The sequence below is a fragment of the Puntigrus tetrazona genome, chromosome 15, assembly GCF_018831695.1.
Source record: "Puntigrus tetrazona isolate hp1 chromosome 15, ASM1883169v1, whole genome shotgun sequence".
Classification (NCBI taxonomy): Eukaryota; Metazoa; Chordata; class Actinopteri; order Cypriniformes; family Cyprinidae; genus Puntigrus; species Puntigrus tetrazona.
Genome location: NC_056713.1, coordinates 14,705,280 through 14,725,579, shown reverse-complemented (window position 1 = coordinate 14,725,579; position 20,300 = coordinate 14,705,280). Strand labels below are relative to the sequence as shown.

Below are 20,300 nucleotides of genomic sequence, written 5' to 3'. Positions count from 1 at the left end.
TTGTAGACAAAAAGGGACAGTTTTTGTAAAACAACAGCAACTGTTTTCATCACTGACAAAAATAATGTCTCAAACCACAGATCAGCATATTACACTGCAAAAAAATGCTTTACTAGCCTAAATTTTCTGTCTAAAAAATGATATGGAAATAAGATTATTTTGCTTACCCCACTGGCAGATTATTTTGCTTGTTCTAAGCAAAAGCTCACTTAATCACTTTGAAATCAATATCACAATAATAAATGATAGGATAAATTATATTACAATAGAAGTCATATTTCATTGTATTACTGTTTTACTGTATTTTGGTCAAATAAATGCAGCCTGGATGAGCAAAAGAATCTTTTTTAAAAAAGAAAATAATTGTAAAAAATAAATAAAATAAAATAAAAATGATATATAAAAATTATATATATAGTGTTTAAAAAAAAAAAAAAAAAGTTGATTACCAAAACTGAAAATTACGGTTATTTATTTTAAAGTACAACATTATTAGAATATGCTAATAAACAACTATTTAGGCTAATAGTGAGAATGGGTTCCTAAACTAAAAGGGTTACCCAAACGGCATATTATGTAACACTTTTAACAAAAAAGCTAATCAAATCATAAACACACTTTGACTGGAAAATTGTGGCATATCACAATTCTGATAATACTGGTAATGTGTCTCTCACGCATGCATTTACACCATTAATATCTCGCCCTCTAAATAATTCTCTCTGCAGCATTTCAACTTATAGGATGGTTATGTAGTCGCACTTGTTTTTATTGTGACCTTCAATTGTTTGTTGATCTAAGAAAAACACACATTTGCACAAGTTATGTCCCTGAGCAGGCCCTGATTGCTGACTGTATGTTTGCTTTGCTTCATGATCCATAGCACTTTTCTCTGACTCATGAACGTAAAAGGACTACTGGTCTGAAAGTTCCTTTGCAGTTGACCACAGTGATAGGACACCGTCTTCACCTCCACCTTCTGCTCCACACATGCTAATGGGGGAAAAGGTATCTTGCCTGCTCGAAGGTCTAAAGGTTAACCAATAGCGCCACCTAGAGACAAACTGTTCTGTCCAAAGTGAGGTCAGGACAATCTAATTAGAAGGGTGTAATTTACTGTGTTTTATTCCCTCATCTTTTACAGGAATCGAAAGAATGTAGCGATTTGATAAATCTGAAAAATTAGACGGTAAGAATATGGTGCTTCCAAACTGAGAAGGATGAATAAGATTTTTAAAAAATTACAACAGAAAATATACAGTTTCTAAAAGAAAACAAGGAGGTTAGTCTTAATGGATAACAACTTGAGAAATGACTCATAATAAAAAAATACTGTATGTATAGACATTTTTCTGACTTGTATTTCAAGTATTTCATTTAACTATTTTCTCTTAAAATAGAAAGAGAAATTATTGAAACTAATGAGACAATGACAATAACAGTGCAGAACTGTAATTAGAATTTTTTTATATCTAAAAATTAATTAAAAAATAAATAGATCAGTGTCAAAGTCCACAATGATTTTATTTTGTAATAAATACAATATTTCAATTAATGATTCAATCATAAATTAATAAGTTATATTTACTTTACTTCTAAACTGCTCATTTCATAAATCATCTTTATAATATTACTGCACCCAAGCTCAGTCAAAGCTCCCAGGCACGAGCGTTGTGGCATGGCTTGGCATCAGTTCAATGTTGTGCGGTTGATACAGAACATCCATCAGGAATGTTTTGATGTACTAAGATATGCACCATTTCCTTACAATCTTTTAGTAACCCAATGCAAAAATCATCTGCACCTGGAGCTGTATACTAATGTACACAATGACTCATCCTCAATGGAGTCTCCTTTAGTATTTCGTAGTAAAGACAGATATGTGAAGGATTTCACTTCGAGCAATGGCTATCATTAGCTTTCAGCACCTTCTTATTAGAAGGACTCTCAATCTGTGACCCACACCTTACAATGAGCCATTGTGACTGGACTGGATATCCGGAGAAACAAACATGACTATATGTAAAATTGAAAAGTGATCAGATAACTACCTATCAAAATGAGCCAAGACGGTCGTTCAAGGGCAGGTTGAGGACAATGCTACTACCATGGTTTTACTGTATTTTTCCATAACATCCAAGAAACAGTTGGAGCCATGGCCTAGTGACAAAGTCACATAAGACAGAAAAGAATCATTAAATTAAATGAAATAAATCCTGAATATATATATAAAAATCAAGGTGTAAAAACCAGCAGGTAATGAATAACTGCCCTTATAATGACTAAAGCATGTTGTGATGTGGCTGTCTAAATGCTCTAAGAATTATGACCCCATTCTGTGGCTTTCGAATACCATGGCTCTTCTCATCTTTAAGGTTTGAAACTGTACCTATTCAGTGCTTGGGGTATTTCATCTGAAAGAGAGCGAAGGCTTTGTTGACCTCAATACACTTCAAGAGAGACAGACATGAACAAGATCAATGATCACTAAATATTCCACTACGTGTTAAGGAGAGACAAGAGGGAAGAAAAAGAAGGATGGATAGAGAGGAAAAAGAGAGAGAAATGACAGTGACCTATGTGCCTGGGGTTATATTCGTCAGAAGACACACAATGGCCGCTTTTCAGAACAACAGATCTTAAGAGCCAAGCAGACAGTAACGCTTACAGAACAAGATGAGGTTACATGTAAAATAGTGACATGACTGACACCGCCAACTCCTTCTCAAATGGGCCTTATTTTAAGTCTTTCCTGTATTAAAAACAGTCAAACTTTAATTATAAGGGTATTTAAACCTAAAGGAATAGCTCAATCAAAAATAAACAATCTGTTAAATTTAACATTTAAATTTGAAAGAGCATGTGGAAGAGATAACTCAACATCTCCATTTAATACTTACAGTTTGTAAAGACATAAAAATAAGTAGAAGATGACAGAATCTTAACTATCCAATTAAATAGGTTGCTACTGTACCTTTAAGACTTCTACAAGAAAATGCACTCTTATGATTGGCTAACCTCCACATACCAGTGCAGTACAGCATTGATTATCAGAGCAGGTCAATACAGTTGCAGTTTGGTTTATATAAGTGATCTGGGTGGACTAGAAAGAGAACTTTGTATTGTGAACAGAATAAATGTACCGTATATCAAACGGTTTTAATTCAAAAAGGACAGCCAGAACATGTCCCCTTTAAGACCATACAAACGCCTGCCAACCAAGTGCCTAGAGTTTTGTGCTTTGGTAGGACTCAGTGAGGCATCAAAATGAGGTGTTCACTTACCACTCGGATTAAACGCCATGCAGGATATAGGCTTATCGTGTGCTGGAAAATGCGCAATCACTCCTTCTCCATCAGAATCCTCACTAACAAGAACCTGAAACATATACACCCAAAAAACACACAATAAAGCTACAGTAAGTTGATGGAGCTACATAAATAAAAGCTGACTTCTTGTTTACCTCACGTCTCAGTGTTTTAGACCCATAGCTGGTCATTAGCTCTACAGTGGCCTGTGCAATCTGATATTCACAGTTACATAAGATTTAATCAGTTTTACAAAGATGTGTCTTGGCATTTTGTTTAAAACAAAGTGTGTTCCAAGTTGTGTTCCATTGTATGGAGCTGAAAAGGTTTCCGTGTGTGTGTGTGTTTTATGATCATTATCCATTCTCCATCATGTCATTTAACCTTAAACATGTTGCCCTCTTGCGGGTGCTTAACAATTATCCTTGTGTCTACTTTAATCCACACTGGAAGATTTTAGCTTTAAAATGACGTGTGTTCTGCAAAATAGCTTCATTATGGAATTCAAATAAGACTTTTTTTTTTTTTTTAAGATGTCGGCAAATATGTTGGTGTTTTCTATGAACACTGCTTCAAAGAAATACAGGCTAACCCACATGACCACCGTGATCAATGTGCATATTCTGCCAAAGCCCACAGTGCAACAGTTCTGTATCAGACAGGAAGAAAAAGTGCCATGTTGAAGGAGTTAAAATAAACATAGCAGGAAGAAACTCCATAGTATCTCTTCACATTTTGGTACCCAAAAGAGATTAATAGCTCCCAGTTAAAAGAACCGTAATGTGAATCCATAATTCATCTACTCTTACATGCTGGAAAAAGAAAGAAAGAAAGAAAGAAAGAAAGAAAGAAAGAAAGAAAGAAAGAAAGAAAGAAAGAAAGAAAGAAAGAAAGAAAGAAAGAAAGAAAGAGAGAAAGAGAGAAAGAGAGAGAGAGAGAGAGAGAGAGAGAGAGAGAGAGAGAGAGAGAGAGAGAGAGAGAGAGAGAGAGAGAGAAAGAGAGAAAGAGAGAGAGAGAGAGAGAGAGAGAGAAAGAAAGAGAGAGAGAGAGAGAAAGAAAGAAAGAGAGAAAGAAAGAATTTTCTTTATTGAATAAACCAAACACAAAAGCAAAAACAGTAAAAAAAATAAAATTAAAAAAGCTGATTAAAAAAAAACAAATAGAAAATATGAAAAAGCAACAAATAAAAACAACAAAAAAGGTAGAAATGTAAAAATAAAACTAAACTAAATAATGAGAATGTTCTTTTTTTTTTAATAAAACAAAAAAAATGAAAAAAACAATATTTTAAAATATTTTATTACAAATATCAAACATTTTTTCAAAATTGGTCTAAATATTAAAATTCAATATAAATTCTGATATCTTTCAAATAGACTACCAAACTCAAAAGCAAAAATGAAAGAAAGAGAGTGTGGTGCTCATAAGGGGCTATTCTCTGGTCAGTGGTCCTCTTAACTTTGCTCATGAAAGAGATTATAACTAAGCCCAGACATGAGACAGCCGGAGAGAAGAGTGATAAATCTAGCGGAGTGTTGCATTAAGGAGCAAGGCAGCTTTTAATAGGATCCAGTCCAAACAGAAAACAGCCTTGCTCTAAAACCCAGACATTTATTTCAGACTGCAAAAAATGCCCCTGTGACACAAACCAGATCGCTTTTATTAGGGGCAAAAACAGACAATGTTGTTCTGTACAGAAACATACTATTGCTTTGGAAAAGTCTTAGTGTGTGGATAGCTCTAAAGAGCAAACTTCTTGCAGGAAATACCGTGCTGCAAGAGGTGGATGATGAAGATGATGATGATGATGATGATGATGATGATGAGGGGGGGGTTTGTCCCCTGAGACTGGGAGTGGGGGAGATGGGAAAAAAAGCCAAGACCACTGCTGGAGTCACGGAAGAAAGGCACTGACAGTAAATTCCATAAAGATGCTTTGTGTGAACACTGAAAACATGACTAGTCCGCTCTGGGAGGAGCGCAACTTCTTGTGAGGTTGGCTTTGGAGCGGATGGCGATATAAACACAGGAAACCTCTCTTAGAAAGTGTTGACTCTGGTAAATCATTGTGGTACAGGTTTATAAATAAGCACAATAAATCACACCTTTAAATAAGAGTAACATGTCAATCGGGTCGTGGTCGGCTCTCTGGGGAATCAAGGGTTTAACTATCACATTTTTAACAGCCCACTAAATGGGAGGATCTATTTACATGGGTCAGAATCAACAGGATAGAGAAACCTGTTCCAACTTAACCTTTCTCCAAGTAAAAATCCTTGAACAGAAGAACTGCAAATATTAAAGTTAGCCTTTAAACTATTAAAATGCTCATGTGTCACACACCTACATGTCCTCTTTTAACACGCATTCAGGCCTTGATGGAAAAGGGAAAAAATAAAAGAAGAGACCTTTTCCGTAATGCTTCTGCAATGACCTGCCTGTGATCTCATGCTAAAAGGCTATGGTTGTGCCAGCCAAGCAGGAAAACAGCCACAGGAAGTGGCTAAATCATGAGATCAGGAGACTGTGGCCTGGCACGGAGTCTGTGAACGAACGGTGAAGCATGTGCTCTTATGACAAGGTGATGACAAACCCCTTGGGCCACAAGAGGCACTAATACTGAATGAGTTATGAATGGGATTAATGGATTATTTATCTCAGAGAAAAGGGGAATGAATCCGGGTTCTTTCGGATCAAGGTCAGATGGGTGAAAAAACTATCATAAACAGATACACTGTTGTGATACTGCTGTGTGCTAGAAATCCCATCATTCACAAGCCTCCATCCCTGGTAAGAAACATACAGATTATTATGTATGAGTGAGCATTTCCTACCTGTCCTTCTCCCACAGTGTGTGTGTCTATGATGGTGACCACACCAGGCTGGTGAGGGCTGCGGCGAGTGCCACTATGGGCAGTGCCCTCCTCATCAGGTGCTCCTGACGGCAGGGTACCAGCGAGCTGGGTCACGACCTTTCCCACCATTGTCAGGCCCGTCTTCAACGTCTGACAGAAAGACAGAGACACAACTTTAAAACTAAGAAGAAACTAAAATTTCAACTTTACAAAAACGAAAAATAAAATTTGGACAAAAATGTAGTAAAATTCATCTTCAAGACACAAATTAAGATAATTTTGGTGAAATCTGAGAGCTTTCTGATCCAGCACAACATGCATGTGCCGAGGAACAGAAGAAATTGTTGAATAAAGTTTTTGTAGTTTTGTGAAAGTACGGGTAAACCACTGATGTCACATGGATACTTTAATGATATTGTACCTTGCTGGGCCTTGAACATTTCAATTGCATTGCATCTATGCAGGGTCAGAAAACTCAGCAAAAAAAGAAAAAAAATAAATAAATCTCTCTAATGTGATCCAAAGATGAAAGAAGGTCTTACGGGTTTGGAACAACATAAGGGTTGAGTAATCAATGGTAGAATATTTGGGTGTACTATCCCTTTATAGATCCATCCATCCACATAATAAATTTTAGTACAAGACATTCCCATGGTTCTGAGAACACGACACCTTGTACAGCATACTAAGAATACCAAGTTCAATTACCCACTATAGTTTTATTTAGTGAAAAAATTAGGTTGTAAAAAAAGTGGAATTACTACATGTTTTAAGGTCAAATGAAACCTATGGTTTAATATTCAATAATTAATTCATGCAAAGGATCGAAAGAAAATCATGTAATTCAGCAACATTTGTGCCAGCTAAAACAAGTACTATTGCAACACTCAAATCAATACTGCAAACAATGTTCGCACATCCAGAGATTTTGTTGAGCAATGACCTAAAAAACATGTTTGCATCCAGTGTTGTTTGAGGCAATGTCAACAGACAGGTGTGCGAGTTAGCTGTGTAGGCTAACGGTTAGTGTTTGTGCGAGTGAGTGTCGATGTTTACTCTGAGCAGAGAGCTGAGAAGCGATGTCCGATTTCTGGCACGGCAGTCAGTACAGTGTCTGCCACTAGCCGACGCCCCCCTCCCCTCGCCGGCCCTGATCAATGGGGACTGTTTGGATTAGCACTAAAAACTCTAACTGCAGTGATTAGAAAACACATTAGTGTTGATCAATTAGGAGGCAAACGCTTCTCTTAATAATTGATGGGGCAAAGCAATTTACACACAGTCAGTTAGTGGGCTTGTCAGAGCATTCTCCAAAGGGCCCAACAAACACAGGCGCCACGAGGTATTGACGCTGCCGCTTGGCCTGAATGCCTGATTAAGCTCTCCGGGGTCTTGGCAGACAGACACACACATAGAGGAACGATCACTCCATTAAGTGAGAACTAGAGGAGACCCTACTTAAGCTGTGCTATCCACTTACCCCAAACACAGTTCACAACAGCAGAGGTCTGAAAACAGAGCCCTGGGGCACCCCGCTCATGCAGACTTGCGGCTGGCACAATGACATCTCTCTTTAGGTCACATCGCACTCATTTACACAATCTGTGCCTTGCAAGAATTCAATTTTGCAAAAGGCGCCCTACCCCTCCTTTTTTGTGATTGTGTTACAGGATTGATGGGAGATGGCCCCCTGGCCCCCAGACGGCCGCACTCAGAGCCACTCAGCACAGGGACCGTGTGTCAGAGCGGAGGAGATGGTTATAAATCACAGCCCCGTCTGCAGACGGCCTGTCTGCGTATCAAGGCTTTTTTAACCTTGTTTTCCTCTCTGCTAACCTTTGCTGTGCTCCTTTTGATGTATACCGCCATTAAGGCTAATGGCACTTCTCTCACGTAAGCCGTTAGCGCTCGTTAGGCGGTGATCAGGCCGGCGGCCGGGGAATACAGATGTGGGCTTAATAAATCAATTAAGCAACCAGGAGAGGAGACTGGAACCATATGAAAGGTTAAGCACCAAGGTTCTGGCACCACTAAATGAACTCTAGTGGGTCTCTGAATCACTGAGGACTACGCCAAGACCGCTCTGGGATGCTATATGGTGAATAAAGTGAGTGGAACAGCACACATTATGAGCTTCATTTAGAGCAGAGCAAACAGGAAAGAAAGCATGACTGAAAATACACAAGTAAGCGCAAAAAAAAAAAAAAAAACACATTTGCAAGAGCCAGATAAAAGCTGATTCCTTGACTTGGAAATCGGTTTATCATGAATGAATGTGACACATCTAAGGATTACTGGGCAGATTGTGTTTTAAAGATAAAAATGTGATCATTCTAAAAGTCCTTAATGAGTTAAAGTAAAAAAAAAAAAAAAAAAAAAAAAAAAAAAAAAAAAAAGAAAACATTAAAAAGTTTGGCCAGTGCAATAAGTATTGAATGATTTTTAAAACACAGTGCAGCAACAGTTACAAATGTTTTAGATTTTAATGAAAAGGTTTTAGATGGTTTATAATCATATAAAACAAAAATCATAATGCTCTCAAGTGACTGAAAGCACAACTGAAATAATCTGTGCATAAATCATGTCACAGGTGTTGACTAAATGTGTGGACTAAAATGTTAATGTGGCCTCAAAACATATTTGGACACTAAAGCCATTCAGAATATATTAACTTGGAATAGATGGGTTAGACAAATAAACAATGCTTTTCTCTAAAATAGACAGGTTTTACCTTTTACCCTAAATAACTTATTAAATGTTAGATGACCAGAAAGTACTTTCCGTGTCCATTTTTAGCATATTTTTTTATATAATTATTATGAGCCAAACTTATTTTTTTGAGAAATACATTACTATAAAAGTTTAGATAAAAGAAATCTGACACTATTTATGGCTTAGGTGGGCAAATACTTCTTCATGCCACTACCATGTGCTGAAGACTGTGACTTGTCACAGCAGCAGTAAGAAGCGCATACTCACTTTAGCAGCACTGATGACAGTGGCAGTGTAGGACTGGGCATTATCTCCACAGGCTCCACCACGGGACTGATGACACCGGATCAGCTACACACACACACACACACACACACACACACACACAGAGACAGAACAGAGTCACATTATCATCCAGAACCTTTCAGCTCCACAGCACTCATTAACCCACAGAGGCCTGTCACAGCCCGCGCCAGGACGTCTGCAGGCGGGCACGGTGAGTAAGAGGAGGAGGAGGATGCCATTAGGACAACAAACAGTTCTTCAGCCCCATTCTACGACGCACTCCCTCTAGGGTCCATGTCCCAGACCTATACAACACTTCAGCTGCCATTGGCCAGAAACTCATTACCTTTGCCCAGACACACTGTCCCATCTGTCCATTATTAAGCAGCAAGTGGCCTCTCTAAGGCAAACAAACCGCACCCATTACATAAATGATGGAGAATCAAGGGTCTACTTAATAATAATATGTCATATTATATTGTTAGCGCATATTGATATGACACACATTGTCTTTATAATGATATGTGCAATCCGTAAGAAATAAAAACATTCATAAGATGGCTGTAGTTTGATTTAAGATAAGCAAAGCGGCAAACTATCAACAACAAATCCATCTCAAGGTAGACCTAGGCTGACTATTATGTGTTGCTGAGGGTTTACAAAAACATATTCTCGTGCTTAAAACCATCTGGATGGGGCACAACAAAATGCAAAAAAAAAAAAAAAAAAAAGAAGGTATTTTTGGTTCTTCTGGAGTTGTTTAAAATACTGGGTCTTTGCACTACCTTGTTCTCAGCATAGGCCAACCACCGACTTCCCAGAGCTATAGGGTTGAGGTTGGGCCCAGGACAAGGGTAGCAGCCTGCAACATAAAGGAAAATACACAAATATAACAAGAGATAAACCAAATAACTGCACAAAGACCACATAAATTATCCATCATAGCAGCATCTCGTCCTAGACTGTGTTTTACTACAGCTTAGGGTTAGAGTAATACCAGAGGTTAAATAAGGGTTCTGGCATTTTGTGACAGTAGGATGGCTCCTCAGCTTATTAACTGCCAGACAGATTGACCCATGAGAGCAATTCAGCCATAGAATCTGTACTGATCCCACATGCCATGATAATGTGGCTGTACATCACATTTGGGACATATACAAACATGGCAAACACGCAAGCAAATACAAATCAGATAAAATGTAATAAACCTAATAAATAAGCACAGAAACACCAAACATCTTTCTGTGCCTTTGCACACGGAAAGGTTACGAAAGTGCATATCACAGTGTGAAGTGCGCTGACAGTAATTTATAGCATGGAGTGAATATAAAATATATGCAGACAGTAATTTAGTGTGTAGAGACTGGATCTGAAACTCGGGTGAATGGGGCTTGAGGTAAGCCACAAACGCAGTAATGCAAAAGCCTTTTGTGCCTTTCCAAAGTGAAGGGAGCCAAAGCAGTGAGATAACGTATGTTTAACACATCCTGTGAGCCAGGCTTGGGGGATTTTCACTATTGTTTTGTGATCTCACAGCCAGAAAGAAAAGACCTTATTCAACACTTCCACCCCAAAAATAATAATAGTAAAAGTTATGAAAAACAACATACAGGCCAGTGCCTATAAAAACTCCATATTTTGTATTGTTCAATGTCTTTGGCGGTGTAATTTTTATTTTTATTTTAATTTCGGTTAGATTGAATCATTTTGTTTGTGTGTGTTCTTGGCATTTTTACCCTTTTTATTTCTATGTAGTTTTTATTAATCTAAATATATTCTCTTTGCATGAAAAAAAAATGCATGTTAAAATATATAATCCGGAAATTACATTAAGGAACTTTTTTATGATTTTTTTTTTTTTTTTTTTTTACTTGTTTAATTAATTATATAATAACTACGGACTTATGTCGGTCACTTTCTGTTCTTCCTATGTTGAGGAAGCTTTAGAGAAGCGATTAATGATGTAAAGGGTTATTGACCATGCCCGTTTCCTGTGGCGCAGACGTTGACGGGGAAGTCGGATAGACAATGAGAGCCATTAAAACAACACTAATGGCAATTTACAACAGACGATTGCTTAAGTGGGCAGCAGAGGCCTGGTTTCACATGGTGACATGGACAGTTTATTCTTCTGAAACCATATACGAAGACCAGTGACAAACACGAGAGTTGAGCAGCATCTCTTTGGTGCAAAAAAGCCATTCGGATTTGGCCCGTGGTCTAGACTTGAGGAAAGGAAACCGCTCTTTATGTGCTAGAGCTGGGCTGAGAGACAATATGCATTTGTTTGTTATTGTTTACTGCACGATGGCAGATTGACACAAACGTTTCTGGTAATGTCCTGCTCTGACACATTATAAAACAAAAGCCATTTGTGTAAACAAGCAGGCCTGTGGAGTTGTGGATGAGCTTTGATATCGTATAGCCGTGAGGAGTGACACAAGGAAAACGGCTCCATTGGTGTGACAGCACGTATGAGGGTAGTGTGGGGTTTTGTGGGTTTAATGAAGTCAGCGTGCAAAGAGGATTAATCAAGACTAGGTTTCCTGTTTTGCAAAGCTGCAGATCAAAGAAGCAGAGAAAAGTTGCGTCGGAGACTAGAGAAGGTCAAGAAGGGTCAAGTTCAGCAGACACATCTATAACGTGAAGCACTTACTTGTGACAAAGAACTTTTTCATAAAGGTGCAGCTGTCAAAGGCAGCGATCTTTTCTTGAAGACTAACAACGAGGATCCTATGGTCATCAAGGCATAGAGATTCAGTCAGATAAAAAGTGTACATACACTTAATGCTGCGTTTAAAATGATTGTGAGGTAAAATGCAGGACAAAACGTAAGCAAGCACACCTTTTATTGCAGTGCAGATCATAGATGGGTGTTTTGAACTGTATGGACTTGACCATCTCTCCTGTCCTCAAGGAATAAAGATCCACACAACAATAAGGAGGACTTGTCCTGCAAAACACAGACAGAGCAGTGATTGGTTAGTCTAAATAGGCTTGATGCATTTTTACATATTTAATTTTTTACATATTTATAAAGTAATCAATTATTAAGAAAATTAATATTTATGAATGTTTTCCAATTTATTCAGCAAGGATGCATTCAATTTGATGCAAAGTGATTTTGGTTTAATTTCATTAATTTCTGAGGAATAATGTGACATTGAGGACTGGTTTACTGCTTAATAAAAAGAAAGAAAAATAATCTTTGAAATAAATTGCAATTAAAATATATTAAAATATATTATTTTTAAATCAATAATATTTTACATTATCACTGTTTGTTCTGTAAATATTAAGTAAATACAGCCTAGAAAAACTTATTTTCTTCTATTTTTAAATATTTATGTTTTTAAAACAATACAAAAACAAAAACAAAACAAAAACAGAAAGCACTACAAAGTAAAAAAATAAATTAATAAAATAAAAAATAAAACAAACTAGTACATTTTTATTGCAATTTGCAATGATACAAAACCTTTTTGTTCCCAAACATTCAAGTTCCCAAAATACATTATAAGACCAAGACCCACCAGAAAACTTTCTCACACTGGCCATTCTGTAGTTATTTCCTCTCTACCTTCATCAAGGAGATGGGAGTTAAGTGAAAGCAGTGGCTGCTGCTCGTGATAAAGGCAGATATTAATCCTCATTACGCGTTCCGCACTCATCTGGCACAGCCTGGCCTGCCATATTAACCATCTTAACAGAACGTTTCTGGTAAGACGCTGTGCTGGGCACTTTGCTTTCCGCAGGATATTAGTCTTGTGGTAATAAGCATGGCATCAGCACAGCCCAACCCAGCGGGTGTGGATCAGAATACCAATCTAACAAGTCAGGTATTCTGTCGGAGCCGGAGCTAAGTGTACATAAGTTTCTCAAACATCAGTAATAAACTTAAGGATGTCAGGAGTCTAACTATAGATGAAACTGGAACCAAAGAGGCTAGATTATTGACACTGACGCTGAGCTGATCGAGCACTCCATGTAAATGAAGATGATCAATAGCTTGTGCTTCATTGACAAAACAATTGGCTTTGGAAGCAACCACTAATGATTTGCTGCGTCTGACTCTTAATTCGACCGACTGTCTGCCGCTTCACAAGAAGTGATTATATCATGCATCATAGATTTGCATTAACATACAGTTTGGCAATAAAACGTATAGTGCATAGTGCTATTGGCTCTGCTACTAATGTAACAGCTCCTGTGAAAACAAGGGTTTGACTCCGGGCTATTGACTGATGTCCTGATGTCAAAAAGGCTAGATAGTTCTGATGACCAATTCAATGTGCAGTGCAGGCTATAATACACAATTAAATAAAATATACAATGCAAAAACAACTGTTTGCCATTTTGAAAATTTTACTAATTTAACTGGACACATCACCTTATATTATTATATTGCTATATAGTGAAACATTCAAGCAAAAGGCACTGAATAAAAAAAAAATAAAAAGTAAATGTTCACAAGATAGAGGAGCCCTTTACACCAATTTGTTCAAACAGCTCATTTTAAAAGCTTTCAAACTCTTGCTTTTCTTCGTCTCCCCTTTTTTAATGTTGGAAAATGTCATTTTACTCCTCATTCATAATTTACAAGCATGCAAACAGTGGATAAAACAGCGCGGACAGCATGTCGAGGAAACAACTCTTTTTCCAAACATGCACATATCAGTTTTTACAAAGCAGCCAAGACATCAAACCACAAGTTGTGGAACATGGAAGTACTTAAATCATAAATGAAAAAAGCTGTGGTGTCTCTCAACATCCTATACTTTCGAGTTCTGATTCTGAGTGATGAAGAGCCAGGGAGGTTTTTAATTTGTCATTACTTTCACAGACAGTGAGTGATCTCGGAGTGAAGCCGTGACGATTGCGAATCCAGCCTGCACTTTGAGCATGTTCCCAAACATCTGCCATTTGAGCCACTTCTCCTCAGCGCTGTGGCTTGAGGTCAGGGTGGACACATTGTGCATAATGTTTTAAAGATAGCATGATAATGTCTTGGAGCATGAGGCTCACTGTGTGTGTGACACACAGCCCATTCTCAATGTCTGGAAGGTCAAGCCTGCAGCTGAGACTCAGTGCCTCAGATCCATCAGTGATTGATGGAATCGTCCCACAAGTCTTAAATCGTGCTATGGCCATTTAGAGGACCGGATTGGCCAGCTGTGTGGACTGACCCGTGGTGTCTTAACCCACTGTGGGAGTTTGTGTTTGCCGGCTTACCCAGGGCTGGATTACAGTATGCGTGTCAACGACACAATCCAGTAAGCAGCAGAACCCACCGCAAACATGAACGTGTGCCCAGTGCTGCATCTCCATATCGGCCAGCTGCCAGTAACAACCCTGTCTCAGAGCCACATCACAAATACAAACACTCCATCACAGGGCAGCGACTGGACAGTGAATAAAATTAGACCGAGTCTGACATGAATTCTTTCCAAACAGTGTTTGAGATTGTCAATAACAAACAGAGTTTCCTTGATAAAGAGAAAAAAAAATACACTTGTAGTTCTCAAAAATGTACCCTTTCATGTTGGTTTAATATGGTTTTATTTACTGGTTTAATAGGATAGTATAAAAAAAAAAAAAAATGAAACCATCCATCCATCCATCCATCCTTCACTTAACAACCACAACAACAACAACAATAACTTGATTTAACTTTTCCTTTATTAACTTTGGCTTCACATTTAGTGCAATCAGCCTACCCGAGCAAACAAAAATGAGTACATGAATACCTCCAATGTAGACTATTCTTGCAAGATGCCAGATTAAAGCTGGTCGCACACCGGACACTGCCACGTCACGTCTTTACATTGTTTTGAATTGTTTTAATTACCCAGTTGTCCATAATGTAGTGTGCCTGACACCGTATGTACGATGTGACATGTCTATACCGGATAGACAAATTCCCAATAGAAAACGAATGTTGCAGTCTATTTATGACGTATTGACGAGTTTCAAATGAACTTTAATATTATCATATCTAGAACAAAAGTTTTAAAAGCCCTTATTTGTTGTTACTAAAAAAAATTTGCTTAATAGATTAGATAAATCAACAAATGGGCAGTAAGGTGGGGTGAGAGTGCAGCGGTACCCCGCAAGAGTTTGGCGATTCGTATCGTGGGTGGTGTATCGCGATCCTACGGTTTGGTTTGTGATATCATAAAACCCCTATTTTTTTTATACATTAATATTCTAATATTCTGATTTCCTACCATTATTATTATTTATTATTGGAATTTTTCATGTTTCTTTGATGAATCGAAAGTTCAGAAGAACAGGACTTGTAACATTATAAATGTTGATTTTTTTAATCATCTCTTTTGATAAATTAGAAGCATCCTTACTAAATAGAAGTATTTTTGTTACAAAATCATGTTACAAAAGCTTTTTATTTCAGATAAATGCTGATATAATATAATGATACATTAATAAATGAAAATTATTATTACGTTTTGGGGACTAACATTTCCTTGCCTGCTGTGCGAAAGTAGTTTAAGTGTGTCAAACGGATGACCATAAAAATCTGCAAAAGCTATTAGTCTGCATTTTTATTCTCTTCTGCTGTCGTTTCACAGCTGCGGACACTTGCAGTCTCAGTGAGAGAGACACGGCTATCTACAAAGAGATTATCATCATAGCTAAAAACCCCTCTGGATTCAGACACCGAGATTAATAGGGGCATTTAACTTCCTAAACTTGTCTTAGAGCCACTATTCATTGATTTCAATATAATCTGGGTCAGATCAATCCAATTTAAAGCGTTTTAGAGCCAATGTGACACAAATGATATGCTCCCAGATTGATTAACGGGACAATGATAGCCTTGAAAAAAGAATCATCAAATTGGCCACTTCAATTGTTTGCCTTTTTGCATTGTAACTAATGGCCCGCTACTAATGGACGCAGTGCACGCTCAACATAATACAATTTCCTCTCACTGAGAATCGAGACTTCGATTTGAAAGCGTCAGTAAATTTCAATTATCGTTATAAAATCATATCAGCGTTTCAGTGTAGCACACTTTTAGGTGATATTGAGCACAGATATTATGACCTGTCCTATGGCTTCAGTCATCCGACTTTATATATGTCACTTTCATCCCGGTCATTTCTTTAGCAAAGGCCAAGTTAATACATATACTAAATTTGATTAACATAAGGCCATCAAATTTATTGTGTTATCATAATTTTAAGGATAAGAGAGCAGAGATTTATTTTTTCCCCGAAATCAAGCTCTCTCTTTCAAACAGCACGCTCTCACTTGTCACTGACCATTTAAAAAAAAAAAAAAAAAAAAAAGAAAAAATACAAATATAAAAAACCTAAATAGAAGTATATATTTTCTTTAAAAATATGTCTCAGTTATTTTACATACTGGAAGCGGCGGTGACCTGAACTCACAAGTTCATGTCTGGTAAATTCAACCTTCTTTATTCGGCGTGACATAACTTCACAGTGCTTCAAATGTGAATATCCACAATCTCAACGGCGCGTCTAATAGCTAGGTACAATCTCACAAAACTTCCAAGACGCACACCTGCAAAATCCATCTCCCCTCAGCATGGTAAGACAATAAAAAAGGCCTTTTTCTGGCCTTAGCTTTCCTTGTGGTAACCAAACGGGAAAAGTCGCTCACGAGGGGAACATGGACAATTTTTACAGTTAAGGTTTGGCTTAATTTTAGCATCACATATGTTTACAATGGTAATTACGCACATTACGCCACAACGTGACAAGCTGGCCAACTCATCACTTTTATAATCTCGTAAACGTTTTGATGTCTGCATTTCAGCATGACCCTGAACCCTGTAAGATAACCATTTTGGTGCTTTTTACATTGTGAGGTTTTAATCATTTCACTAACCTGAACGGAAACTGACAAGGGGAAAGGAATATAAAAAAAGTCGTCTGGAAACAAAGAACAGTGCTAGCGAGTAAATCCATTTACAAGGCGACGTCATCGCATTTCGGCTTCAGCTACTTTACAAGCTTTCCGAATACGAACAGACAATTACATGCTCTGGAAATGCAAAACAAATACTGCCTTACCCCAAAATACCAGCCGACCTTCTGAGAAACACACCACAAAACACGAGCTTAACTAAACTCAATTAACGTGCCATAAATACAAATAAAAATAAATCTGTTAAAAGTGGACAATGTTCGAGTCTGTTCAAAAGTTTAATCGGCTAAACCTGCGATAAACCCACCACGCGTATTGTTTCTTCTGAGATAAGGCAAGATATGAACTTCTTTTATTATCCTCTTAGGCTTTTTTGTTATCGTTTGAGAAACATGGAAAACAGATGCTTGAAGTGCGAGATATTCCTTTTCAAAAGGTGTTCGAGGAAAATGAAGAAACAGACAAATCGCAACTCTGATCTCTGGACCGTGATAAGTCCCTTGAGCCAGCCTCGTATTGATTTATAACAGCTATTTCCAAGTACGGCAATGTAAAAACACAGATGAAAACAATTACTCTATTTTTGTAGGCAACAAGTGAGGTGGGTGGTAACTGAGACATTTTCGACCAGAAAAAAAAAAAAAAATCTGTCACAATTTTGCACCCTCTCTCTCTCTTTCTGCCCCTGTCTTTCTCAAGCCGAGCTTCAACACACAACAAACGCTGGCCACATCACAGGCTTCTTGGGGCCTGAGGGGGCCCTTTGATTCCAGCACGCCGTGGGCATTAGCGGGAAAGTAATTAGGGTAAAAAGTTCAACCGCAGCTTCATGTCTGCAGCACTGCCAGAAATACATTTCCTCCCCTTTCACTGAGCTCTCTACAGATTCGCATGCATATTGGAAACACATTGAAATGAGGAGCCTGTTGTAGGGGCACTGGTGCTCTTGTACTGGTGTTTACAGCATTTAATTACAAAAAAAAAAAAAAAAAAAAAAAAAAAAAAAAAAAAAAAAGGGACAGTTCAGTTTAGTGGACAGTTTTTGTTTTATTTTGTACCTCAAATGTCTTTATGAGTATAGTCATTATTAAGTGTGGTGTATTGATTCGCACTAAAGTTTCTAATATAATTGGAAAAAAAAAAAAAAAACGTACTGCTTAGTACCTTTTGCTACTTTGTTCATATCAAGCCATTAAAAGTTTTACTATTATTAAACATTTACAAATAACAGGAGTTTACTCAAAGCGCTATACAATAGTAGGCAAAAGTAACAATTATGCAGACTAAAATGAATAATTAACTAAATAAAATGTACACTAGCACATAAAAAAAAGTTTTTATTTTAAAGAAATAATAATGGCATTGTTTAAAAATAATGTACTTGGAAAAGGTTCAGTTAAAGAGGTTACTAGCATCCCATTTAAAAAAAAAAAAAAAAAGATATATATATTTTTTTAACTTAAAGGTAATAGGCACATTACTCCTAAATTTGCACAATCATGAAAAGGATGATGTTACACGCCTGTGCGCCTCCTCTGCAATTAATCGGAAAGATAAGGAGACGTATGCTCATGGAAAACCGATCTGAGACAAGTGCCCTTGAAAAACAGGGAAAACTTCAAAGCCATGAGATTCCCATCCTCAGAGAGCTTGAATTATGTGGTCATCCAGTCAGCATGAAAAAGCACACAGGGATGATCTGAGACCTAAAGATGCACCTGGCATGAACTTTCCAAATAACTTGAAGGGTGGAGGATCCATCACGGGAAGGAAATGCATTCATCTTTAACATGACTGTAAGAGTGAGGATTGTGTCTGTCAGAACTATCAACAGATCATAACGGTTACCTCAAATTACACGGAAACATGAAGCGAAAGATGGATACGGTAAAATAACGCAAATGTCAGAGGACCAAAAAAAGAGAATGTGTGTGAGGTGCAGCGATAAACTTTTAACATTGCTTTTTACTCCCTGGGCTTCCAAATAAAGAATTAAGACATCTAAAATGATTCATGGCCATAAAGGGGTTTTATGTCATCTAATCTTTTTTAATGTCCACATAAGAACCCAAAAGCAAATACTGGTGGTTTTAAAGCAAGATCCATGCATCAAATAGAACGCCTTTATATCTTGTTTGTGGGCCAAAAAATAGGCAATTGAGCCAGTAGTGTGAGAGATGAAAAATGACATTTTATCAGCAATCTAGGAGAGTAATGTACATACAAATAAAAAATGTCAAAAAAGCTAACCAATAATTTTAGCTACTTAGTGAACTTGTAGCTAAAATGAAAATTTGCCTTTACCTTTAATGTTCATTCTAATTTAATCTACAAAGTCATTATTTATTTAAACAGATTTGGAGAAATTTAGCTTTACATCATTTTCTCACCATTGGATCCTCTGCACTGAATGGGTGCCGTCAGAATACGAGTCCATATAGCTGATTAAAAACATCAACAATAATCCAGCCCATGTCTTGTGAAGCTAAAAGTTGATTGTTTGTATTAAACAAATGTAAGACATTTAAACATCTTAAACTTCCACCCAAATTAAGAGTCCTCTTTCCATACTGCTTATCTGAATCAGGAGAGAAATACACACAGATCAAGCATAACAAACAGACCAAAGGATTTTAATGCGAGATGACAACAAGTGGTGAATTTTTCACTTGAGGAAGTGTCATTATCGATTACGGACATTATTGATTATCGACTTTTTTGATCGATTTTAACTGAGGGGTTTGTTTCTTACAAATATGCAGCTTTTCATGTCACAGCATGTTAACTGACGGATTGGAGTTGTGTGTATTATCTCTTTAAATATGTCCTTAACCATCTCTTTAAATTTACTTTGTTTTCACCCTACCACAAGTAGACATCTCTCCTTTTCACCTCCACTGATCTCTGCATGATCGCACCATCTGAGCCAAGAGATCTCACAGTTCCGGGTGTGATGGCAAGAGAGTAACAGGCTCATGGGCTCTAAAAGCATCACTTCCCAATCCTCTCATAATCCCGTGTCTAATACAAACGCACAGAGATTTATCATTTAATACACTTAAGAGGGATTTCTCACATCTCAATAAAAATGCAATGAAAAGCACAGCTTAATAGCACAGTAGGCTTTAGCTAAGTCGCTTTAAAAATAGTGACTGGACAAAACAGGGTTCCGCTCCTCCCAGCTATTGTGTAATTAATAAGCAGGCAGTGGGTGCCAGGAGGA

General features: G+C 37.4%; 1 protein-coding gene across 7 annotated transcripts in view; it reads right to left on the bottom strand.

Annotated features, from left to right (window-relative positions):
* Window positions 1-20,300, bottom strand: part of bcas3 (BCAS3 microtubule associated cell migration factor) — a 193,336-nt gene that overhangs the window by 159,335 nt on the left and 13,701 nt on the right. For all 7 annotated transcript variants that reach the window (XM_043258853.1, XM_043258854.1, XM_043258855.1 and 4 more), the window contains exons 8-13: window positions 12,006-12,113; window positions 11,817-11,893; window positions 9,946-10,022; window positions 9,143-9,226; window positions 6,143-6,313; window positions 3,285-3,378 (exon numbers count right to left, since the gene is read on the bottom strand). In XM_043258853.1, coding sequence (XP_043114788.1) covers window positions 3,285-3,378; window positions 6,143-6,313; window positions 9,143-9,226; window positions 9,946-10,022; window positions 11,817-11,893; window positions 12,006-12,113 — 611 coding nt within the window. The remainder of the gene's footprint in view (window positions 1-3,284; window positions 3,379-6,142; window positions 6,314-9,142; window positions 9,227-9,945; window positions 10,023-11,816; window positions 11,894-12,005; window positions 12,114-20,300) is intronic.